The sequence below is a fragment of the Podarcis bocagei genome (genome assembly GCF_964188305.1).
Source record: "Podarcis bocagei genome assembly, chromosome: 7".
Taxonomy (NCBI): Eukaryota; Metazoa; Chordata; class Lepidosauria; order Squamata; family Lacertidae; genus Podarcis; species Podarcis bocagei.
In genome coordinates, this window is record NC_138132.1 from 87863797 (window position 1) to 87874580 (window position 10784).

Here is a 10784-nt window from a genome sequence, read left to right on the forward strand (position 1 = left end):
TGTTAATCGCTGGTCTTCCTCTTTTTCCAGCTCTTCACGGCGGAAGCTCGAAATCTTCCTCCCTTCCTGCCTACGGGAGAAGCACCCTCGCCAGGGTAAGGTGCCAGTTAGGGGCCTCTGCCCCGAACCTTACAACCTTCAGCTTCTATGAGTCCTTTTATATATACCGTATATATATATATATATATATATATATATATATATATATATATATAAAATATATTTTTTTATTAAGTTTTACATAACAAATTTAAATTCAAACACATCATTCACCTCCTCATTTATATTCTCTGAATCTCTTGACTTCCCTCTGCCCTTCCATGGTTACCATTGTCAATCCTTTATTTTATTTTATCTGCTTATCTTATTTTCTCTAATTTGTTAAAAGAATAACGACCCATTTTTTCTATTGTTTTTCATACATTACAAGCATTACTCAAATCCTGCCAAAGTTTTTAAAACTGTTTACTGTGTTCTCTTGAGCACATTATAAATTTTCCACATTCCTTCTTAAAATTCCTCTTTTCCTGGCTTCTGATTTTTCCCTGTCAGTTTCGCCATTTCGGCGTAGTCCATCATAGTCCTTCAGCTTCCACGAGTTCTAGTGTTGTGACAGAGAAAGACTTTTCTCTTTCCCCTTTCTTCTCTTGTGGCTTTCCCCAACCCATGGTTGCACTCACTGCAAGCGCTTTCACGGTCTGGATTGGGCCCATGAAATGCTATAATGCCCCTTGCCTGCCTGCCTGCCTGGAGATGGTGTTTGTGTGTGACTTTTGTGATTCTGGAATGTATGTAGCCTGCTATGAAATGAGAGCAATGCATTTGACCTGTTTTGCCACTCGCCCTGAGCTCCGTTGAATGCAGACCCGAGAAGATTATCCACAATGTGGTGCAAGTCTTGAGTTGAGACACACTGCCCATGTCTGCTCTATCCCTTGGATGGAAGTGAAGGTGTTTGGAGGGAATGTGCATATTCCACACATCTAGAAGTCCTCCGGTTTCCTTTTTATGAAAGCAGTCTTGTCTTGCTGGTGCAGAGAGGGATCAAGAACAGTCTAATCTGAGGCGGTGGAAATCATCTCAATGATCACAAGAAGGGCCGCCCTTCCAAATTGTGCCTGTCCCTCTGGCGCCTGCTTCCATTCTGAAACCATAGAATCATAAAATTGTAGAGTTGGGAAGGAACAACAGGGAGTTGGAGCATCATCTAGTCCATGGGTAGGCAAACTAAGGCCCAGGGCCCAGATCCGGCCCAATCGCCTTCTAAATCCAGCCGGCGGACGGTCTGGGAATCAGTAATAATAATAATAATAATAATTTATTATTTATACCCCGCCCATCTGGCTGGGCCTCCCCAGCCACTCTGGGCGGCTTCCATAAAAACCAAAAATACAGTAAAATATCACACGTTAAAAACTTCCCTGAACAGGGCTGCCTTAAGATGTCTCCTGAATGTCAGATAGTTGTTTATCGCTTTGACATCTGCTGGAAGGGCGTTCCACAGGGCGGGCGCCACTACCGAGAAGGCCCTCTGCCTGGTTCCCTGTAGCTTTGCTTCTCGCAGTGAGGGAACCGCCAGAAGGCCCTCGGCGCTGGACCTCAGCGTATTTTTACATGTGTCCTTTTATTTAAAATGCATCTCTGGGTTATTCGTGGGGCCTGCCTGGTGTTTTTACATGAGTAGAATGTGTGCTTTTATTTAAAATGCATCTCTGGGTTATTTGTGGGGCATAGGAATTCATTCATTTCCCCCCCAAAATATAGTCCGGCTCCCCACAAGGCCTGAGGGACAGTGGACTGGCCCACGGCTGAAAAAGTTTGCTGACCCCTGACTAGTCCAACTCCCTGCAATGCAGGGAACCACGGTTGAAGAATTCCTGACAGGTGGCCATCTAAGGACCTCCAAGGAAGGAGGGTCCAACACTGTCTTCCGAGGGAGTCCGTTCCACTGTCAAACTGCTCTTACAATACAGAACAACAAACCCCTGTGTTGCAAACTAAACACAACAAACAATACAAGCAACACGCTGGCTAGTATACTAGATAGCACTGTAATTCTTACTGCATAATATTCATGTATATTATGCAGTAAGATTTACAGTGCTATCTAGTAAGCTGTTCTTACAGTCAGAAAGTTCTTCCTAATACAGTCATACCTTGGATCCTGAATGCCCTGGAACTTGGACGTTTTGGCTCCCGGACGCCGCAAACCCAGACGTGATTGTTCCAGTTTGCAAACATTCTTTTGGAAGCCGAACATCCGACGGGGCTTCTGTGACTTTTGATTGGCTGCAGGACCTTCCTGCAGCCAATCAGAAGCAGCGATTTGGCTTCCGAACATTTTGGAAGTCAAACGGACTTCCAGAACGGATTCCGTTCGACTTCCAAGGTGCGACTGTATTTAGTTGGAATCTCCTTTCTTGCCCTTTGAATCCCTGTGATTTGGCTCCTCCCCTCTGGAGCAGCTAGAAAACAAGTTTGCTCAGTCTTCTATGGGGCAACTCTTCAGGTATTTGAAGATGGCTGTCAAATTCTGATCCACGCCATCTTTGACCAAGAATCGCACAGCTGGCATTGGCCCTGCAGAGAGACCTGCTGGCCTGGGGCTGAGGCAAGTAGCTGGGGCAAGTAGCCCACATCTCCTGCCATTATTGGGAGGTGGCGGGGGGAGAATCCTTCTGCCACAAGCAGAAAATGAGTAATGAAGGCACAATCACACCATGGACACGTGGAATCAGTTGCCTTTCTCCCACAAAGCTGCAGTTCCCATGAGTCTTTGGGGAAAGTGATGTGTGCTTTAGATGTGTGGCCTGGATGTGACCTAGGAAAGATTGAAGCGCCTGCTCTCTTCATGCCACAAAGGCACCAAGGTTGGCATGTCTCTGTGGGTGACCCTGACTCTCCTGCTTTTTTCCGCCTTCTACAGCTGCAGTCCACAGAGTTCAGTCCTGCCGGCAGTGAGAAAGGGAGCCCAGGTAAGCGAAACTACAGGGTTGGGGTGGGGCAAAGGCAGACCTCTCACCTGCTGACATCAGTCACCTGCCCTAGCTTGGACCCTCTTCTGCTACTTCTGAGCCACTTCTGACCTCCCTCCTGGTCACAGAATTGTAGAGTGGGAAGGGACCCCAAGGGCAATGTTAGAAACTGGGATACAAAAGCTAGGAGCCAAATGGCTCCTGGGACCTGGGTTGCAGGCGCCAAAACAGAATGTCTAGTCGCCATTTGGGGGGGGGAGTGTTTGGCAACACTTTTTATTATTTTGATAAGCATGAAATAATAATAAGCAATTCACATAAGTGACACATTGTCAATATCACATTTTAAGCAGAAATTGCTAATACATGTTTGATTGGGTGTTTGCAATAAAAAATATGGGTACCATACTTCAGTTTTCAAAACACTCTTTTTATTAACATATTGCCTATCCTTAACATATACAGTGGTACCTCAGGTTAAGTACTTAATTCGTTCCCGGAGGTCCGTTCTTAACCTGAAACTGTTCTTAACCTGAAGCACCACTTTAGCTAATGGGGCCTCCTGCTGCCGCCGTGCCGCCAGAGCACAATTTCTGTTCTCATCCTGAAGCAAAGTTCTTAACCCAAGGTACTATTTCTGGCTTAGCGGAGTCCGTAATCTGAAGTGTATGTAACCTGAAGTGTATGTAACCCAAGGTACCACTGTACTTCGATGCACATACATTTCAGTAATCCTTGAGTGTCAGCCAGGCATGAAAATAAAGCACCCAGACTTTTTGAGGTGCTCACAAACGGAGAATCTTCAGGTGCAAAATGCGCCTGGTGCCCTGCTAATTTCGAACCCTGGTCATCTACTCCCAACCCCCCACAATGCAGGAATCACACTAAGTGGTCTTGGAAACTTAGCAATGAACCAACTGAAGAAGATGGCAGGGGACTGTTGTCTTGTCACCTTCATCCCCTTTCCTTCTGTCTTGCAGGTCTACAGGTGAGCACACATGCCTAGCCACAGGTGGTCCCCCTGAGAGGTGATGTATCAGGCCAGTTTCCCCAAGGATACCCGGGAGAGTGACAGCGTCTCACCCAAACCCCAGAGGAAGGCCCAGGAGGGTTTGAGAGGGGGGCCAGGTGGGAATAAGGTGGTGCAACTGGCTGCCTCCTGTGGGTCTACAGCCATGCCAAGCACTATTTCTGTGGGAGAAGGCCCTGCAACTGTGTTGGGTTTATTTTCCCTCCGCAGAACGGCCAGAGAGGGCGGATGGACAGGGGAAACTCCCTCCCTAGTATGCTGGAGCAAAAGGTGAGAACCGCCCCTGGGGCCATGGGGGAATATCCACCGTCCTTTCGCATGGGGGTAATGTGTCCTGATGCGCCCACAAAGAAATGCAACCAAGCGGCCCCTTCGTTAACTTTGATTTTCTTCCTCCCTGAAGATTTACCCTTACGAGATGTTGATGGTGACGAATCGGGGAAGAGTGAAACTGCCTCCAGGCGTGGACAGGACAAGGCTAGAGGTACAAAGAAATAGCACTGGTGCAAATCTACCTTTCTCAACCTTGACACTCTGCAAATCACTTCCTTGCTATTATCATTATCAACATCATCATTATTACAGTCGTACCTTGGATCTTGAATGCCTTGCGACTTGAACATTTTGGCTCCCAAATGCCGCAAACCTAGAAGCGAGTGTTCTGGTTTGCAAACGTTCTTTGGAACCTGAACATCCGACGCGGATTATGCGGCTTCCGATTGTGTGCAGGAAGCCCCTGCAGCCAATCGGAAGCCACACTTTGGTTGTCGAATTTTTACGGAAGTCGAACAGAATTCTGGAATGGATTCTGTTTGACAACCATGGTATGACTGTACTATTATTATTAATAATAATATTATTGTTGTTGTTGTTTTAGAAAATGTATAAGCCACTCAATTGTCAGAAAAACTCAAAAGGGCTTAACAGAAAAGAAAAAGCAATTAAATTGGCAGTAAGAAGAAATAACAAGACATTGGAAAAGTTAAGATAACCGGAGACTAAAAACATATTAAGACTCGCGTCAACTTTCTAAACATGTGGACAGGCTTGTTTAAAGAAAAATGTTTTTAGCAGGTGCTGAAAAGAGTAAAGGTGTCAATAGGCATTGAGTTCCAAAGTCTGGGTGCTGCTGCACTAAAATATCAAGTTCTTACAAATGCGGAATACCTGTATTATGGGGCACTTGTAACTGCGCCTGCCCTGCTGATTGAAGCAGCAGAGGGGCCACATGTGGGGTAAGAAGGTCCAGATGTTGTTGGGCTTCAACTCCCATCAGCCTCAACAGCCCACATGGCCAGTGGGCAGGGACGATGGGAGCTGTAGTCCAATTTCTGCAAGGCACCAGTTGGTGTGCATAATATTGAGCTAGACAAATCACTTGTCTTGACTCAAGATAAGGCAGCTTCCCATGTTCTGACACGAAATACAACACCTTTCCAGACAAGCACCTTGCCCACTCGACCACTTCGATCGGCAGAAGCGGCATTTTTATGGGCTCCACATTTGTAGGAACTCTCTTATCTTTCAGCCTGGCAGCACCTAACCTTTGGGAACTCCCTGCCGATTGATTTCAAGCAGGTGCATTCACTGTACCCCTTTGCAGCGCCTACCCAAATGTTTACGGGACGCGGGTGGCGCTGTGGGTTAAACCACAGAGCCTAGGACTTGCCGATCAGAAGGTCGGCGGTTCGAATCTCCGTGATGGGGTGAGCTCCTGTTGCTCGGTCCCTGCTCCTGCCCACCTAGCAGTTTGAAAGCACGTCAAAGTGCAAGTAGATAAATAGGTACCGCTCCAGTGGGAAGGTAAATGGCGTTTCCGTGCGCTGCTCTGGTTCGCCAGAAGCGGCTTAGTCATGCTGGCCACATCACCCGGAAGCTGTATGCTGGCTCCCTCAGCCAATAAAGCGAGATGAGCGCTGCAACCCCAGAGTCGGCCACGACTGGACCTAATGGTCAGGGGTCCCTTTACCTTTACCTTTAGCCATATGTTTTAGAAAGTTGGTTCAGGTTTTCATTTGCTTCTAAAAAGTTATTTTTCATGTGCCTTGACTGCAAACCACTCGAGTGGTTTCATGAATCTTATGAAATGAATGAATGAATGAATGAATGAATGAGCAAGCCTCCTTCCTTCTCTCCCCATCCCAGCGCCACCTGTCAGCCGAGGATTTCCTGCGTGCGTTCGAGATGTCGCCGGACGAATTTGGCAAGCTGGCCCTGTGGAAGCGGAATGAGCTGAAGAAGAAAGCCTTCCTCTTCTGATCCTGGCCCCCGCGCAGAGCCGACATGCCCGGCGTGACGCTCCGTGCGTGTGTGCCGACCCGTCTTTCATCACAGACGCTTTAGGGCTACTCTCGAGCTCGTTCGAAGGGACGTTGCTCCTTTCTCCCCACCACCACCCAACCGCCCTCACTGCAGAGGTGGCTGCCATGTCTTGACTCTTGGGGCAGAGGAAAAGTGGGTCAGGAAAAGAGTGGTGAGCACCCTGTGCTGAATGTGGCAGCGGCTGTGGGGGGTGCCAAGTCCCTTCCCCACTCCCACCCCGGTGAAAATCAGCCATGTGTGGGGTGGGAAGAGGCCAGGGTGGAGATTAGGTGTTCTGTGCTGCCACCCTTAAGCTCATTCCGTTGCTGGCTTTACTCCCAGACCATGCATCCTCTCCCCCCTTTGGCACACAGGCCCATCAGGTTTTCTAAACTTGGGCAAGAATGAGCCCCCGACTTGGCCCAGCGGGCAGATCTGAGCATCATGGCACCAGGCAGACTCCCACCTTGCAGCAGGACCAGATTGAAGAGGCTCTCTCTGCCCCAGCATCCTCTTCTCACAGGGGGCAGCCTTGCCACACTCTCCCACTGATTTCTGCCCCCTTGTGATTGGTACTCAGCTGCCCACTGGACGTGCCTAGCCCCCACTGGAGTGAACGTGACCTGGGGCTGCTTCTCATCTAAATGGCTACCAAGCAGCAGTGTGATGGCACCCTCCCCAGCAAAAACAAAAAAAGCTTTCTTTGCTAGCTCCTGCCCCTACTGCACTGGACAAACGGAAGTATTTTGTGGCCACTCTTTAAGATGTGCTGTCTACAGGAGGAATGCAGCCACTACCACGGTGCCCGCAGGCATGGAGAAGGGCATAGAGGTGGGCTTCATTTGGAATCGAGGCATGTGTCCAGGCCCCCGTTCTGCAGGGGGTCACTTGGAGTCACTTCCAACTCTATGGTTCTAGTTTCTTCCCCGCTGCCAAAAGCTCCCTTTGTAGGCCACCTTCCTCTACCCATTTCCACCCCAGCATTCCCAACTCTTCCTGCAAGCTGGGCCTGGGCCAGCTATATGTGGCACCTGTTTCCTGCTCTCCCTCTGCCCTGCCATCCCATCCATCTAGGCTGTAACATTCTTCTGTGCTGCACCTGCTGCCTGCCCCCCCACCCCAAAATCCGGGGGCCCCTGCCACCTACCCTGCAAGCTCTATTCAGCGAGACTGAATAGAGATGTGTCTGAAGAGAGGAATGCATTTACCTGCTGCTGTCATGCCCGTAGTTCAGGCCCGCCTCTTCAGCCTATGTGCCTCCCCCTCCACATACCCTGCACTCGTACGTACACAGATCTACCTGCCCTGTCTCCACAGCTTCATGCTAGTCCTGTGGAAAGGACTGCAGAGAAGGTGGCTTGATGCAAAGCCTGGATATGCCCCTGCTCCTGCACAACCAGTGTGGTGTAGTGGTTAAGAGCGGTGGACTCGTAATCTAGTGAACTGGGTTCGATTCCCTGCTCCTCCACATGCAGCTGCTGCGTGACCTTGGGCTAGTCACACTGCTCTGAAGTCTCTCAGCCCCACTCACCTCACAGTGTTTGTTGTGGGGGAGGAATGGAAAGGAGATTGTTAGCCACTTTGAGACTCTTTAAAGGTAAAGGGACCCCTGACCATTAGGTCCAGTCGTGGCCGACTCTGGGGTTGCGGCGCTCATCTCGCTTTATTGGCTGAGGGAGCCAGCATACAGCTTCCGGGTGATGTGGCCAGCATGACTAAGCCGCTTCTGGCGAACCAGAGCAGCGCACGGAAACGCCATTTACCTTCCCACTGGAGCGGTACCTATTTATCTACTTGCATTTTGACGTGCTTTCGGACTGCTAGGTTGGCAGGAGCAGGGACCGAGCAACAGGAGCTCACCCCATCACGGAGATTCGAACCACCGACCTTCTGATCGGCAAGTCCTAGGCTCTGTGGTTTAACCCACAGCGGCACCCAAGACTCCTTAGGGTAGTGATAAAGCGGGATAGCAAATCCAAATTCTTTTTCTACCCTAAAAGCTGGAGGAGTGAGAGCTCTCTTCTGCTTCAGCCACCGCAAGGCCCACAACACTGTGCCACAGCCCTAGGTCTCTCAGAAGCTACTACAGGTAGTTTAAGTCATGCAAGGCAACTGCATTTATGCCAAGGGACAGGAGCCTCCTTGCCGGCCCCTTCTGTCTTGGGCATAGAGGCCAGGCTCTGCAAAGGATCACCTTGGGAGTGCAGCCACTTCATGGGCAAGATCCAGGCTGCTCTGTCACTTTCTGTACCAAGACGGGCTTGCTTTCTTTAGGAGCCAAACAACCGTCAGTCTCAACCCAGACTGAGCAGGGAGAGCAGGGAGAGCCAGGACACGAGGAGACTAGGCTGTCTCTACACTGCCACACATTTCTGCTCACCAAGAGATGAGAATCACCTGCCCACCCCCATCTCCTCCTCCTGGAGGCCAAGGCTCCTTTTTGCCCATCACCATCACACTCCCCCTGTCCCAGGGAGCACACAGGTGGTTGCGTGCAATACACAAGCACCCGTGCCTGTTGAACTACCAGGGCCCACAAGTCAGCACAGTTGGACTAGGTGATCCTTTGGGCCCCTTCCAGATCGCATGATTCTAGGAACACAAACCAATGTTGCACAGGCTGCTAGACATCAGCAGGGAGTTGCAGGGTTGGTTTCTGCTGGGGCGGAAAAGATATCTCTCTCTCTCTGTCCCAATGAGCACCTTCCTCCACAAAATCTACCAGCCCTTAAGTGGTGGCTTCTCACTGACTGGTAAAATTACTGAAATCCAGAGGTACTTTTCATCAGGCTATTTAAAGAGGGGGAAGAGTTTGCCAAGGAGGAGAGGGGTGCTGCAAGCCACACTTCCAAGGAACATTCCCCAATCCAGACCAGCGCCAGGCCTACCTGTCTCACTTAAGGGGTCCTGCACTGCACCAGCAAAAACCTCCCATCCACAATGGTGTCCTGGCACTTTTCAGTCTAGTAAGGGTGCTGCCATTGCATTGTGGGACGGAGAGCAGAAGAGCCTGGAAGGGTTCGCTGCCCTTGGGTGGATCAAAGCAGCAGCAGCAGTCTAGGCCCAAGCAAGTCTATCTTTTGAGTCAGGAAGATGACGAGAGGTGCTTTCCCTCCACCTGGCGCCTTCCAACTGCTTTTGATGGCAGCTCCCACCAAGCCCAGCACAATTCCAGTGTGCTGGCTGGAGCTCAAGGGAGCTGCAGCCCCAAACATCTGGGAAGCAGCAGGATAGCCACCAAGACTGCCCAATGAGCCATTCCCCAGGGCTGTGGGAGAAACTGCCTTTCCTGGCTCAGGAGCCCAGTGTTCAGATCATGCCTTTCCCCTCCACACAGCCCCTGCCATGCTGCCCTCCCCCTTACATTTCCTCCCTCCTGGCCACTCCACTTTGTGCAAATGTAAAGAATGTAATTTATTAGAAGTCACCGGCCTCTACTTGCTTTTCACTGCTATTCTGTGAGCATATCTATAAATAAGGACCTCCTAGTGCGAAGAGCGGCCTACCCCTATTCCACCACCCACTTCGGCTGATGTCAGAATCTGTGTGGAAATGATTTCCTCTCTAACCCCCACCCCCTTTTAATTAAATGTGAAGTGGCTTTATTCAAAAAGGTCTTGTCCATGCTTTGTTATTTGTTTGTCAGGACTGATGTAAGAGCTGCACACACTGTTAAATCCTTTCTAGCCTCTCCTCTGTTTATTATTTCATAAAAATTAAAAACAAAACAAAACCTCCAAGCAATTTACAAACAATGAAATAAAATAATTACTAGTAAAAACCCTAAAGCAAAACAATAAATTGAAAACAGATTAAAACATATAGCAATATTCTACATGTCTGGGTAGCCTTGTCTAAATAAAAATCTTCTGTGCACAGAACCAGACAGAGTACAGTGGAAGCACCTGCTTGATATCAAATGGCAGGGAATCCCAGAGTGTAGCCGCTGCCACACTAAAAAATAAATTTCTTACAAATACGAAATGAGTATTATATGGAACATGTAACAGTGCCAGTTCTGCCAATTGAAGCAATCGAGTGGGTGTCTATTTGGTAAGGTAATCTTGCAAGTAGTGCAAATCTCTGAGCAAAGGTGTTCTATGCTGACAAGGCCTCATTCTGTCAGCAATCGTGCTGCAGCATTCTGCACTAACTACAGCTTCCAGATCAAGCGCAAGGGAAGCCCCACACAGAGGGCATTGCAGCGTTCCAGTCTGGAAGTAACCAATGCAGGAAAAAGTGAGAAATGCTCACTAAGAAAACGTTTGGATGAGGATAGAGGGAACTGGTCATTTTTCAAGCCCTCCCTGGCACATACCTTCTTAAAAAAAAAAGACACTGCCCAGCCACTTCTAAGACAACAGACCACAGGCACTAGAAGAGAAATCTAGCAATCTACTCTGAGACTGCACACTATTCTTCCTGAGCCAGACTGGGCCTTCAGGTAACTGCACACACAACCTGCTGAAAGAACACAG

The 10784-nt window shown here is 49.2% G+C and overlaps 1 protein-coding gene across 3 annotated transcripts in view; it reads left to right on the forward strand.

The window, feature by feature from the left end:
* Positions 1–9919, forward strand: part of DMTN (dematin actin binding protein) — a 64687-nt gene extending 54768 nt beyond the window's left edge. For 2 of the 3 annotated variants that reach the window (XM_081203151.1, XM_081203150.1), the window contains 5 exons: positions 31–95; positions 2927–2992; positions 4225–4275; positions 4409–4489; positions 6151–9919. In XM_081203151.1, coding sequence (XP_081059277.1) covers positions 31–95; positions 2927–2992; positions 4225–4275; positions 4409–4489; positions 6151–6264 — 377 coding nt within the window. In that variant the 3' untranslated portion in view covers positions 6265–9919. The other variant, XM_081203152.1, reaches the window with a different exon arrangement.
* Positions 9920–10784: the final 865 nt, after the last annotated feature.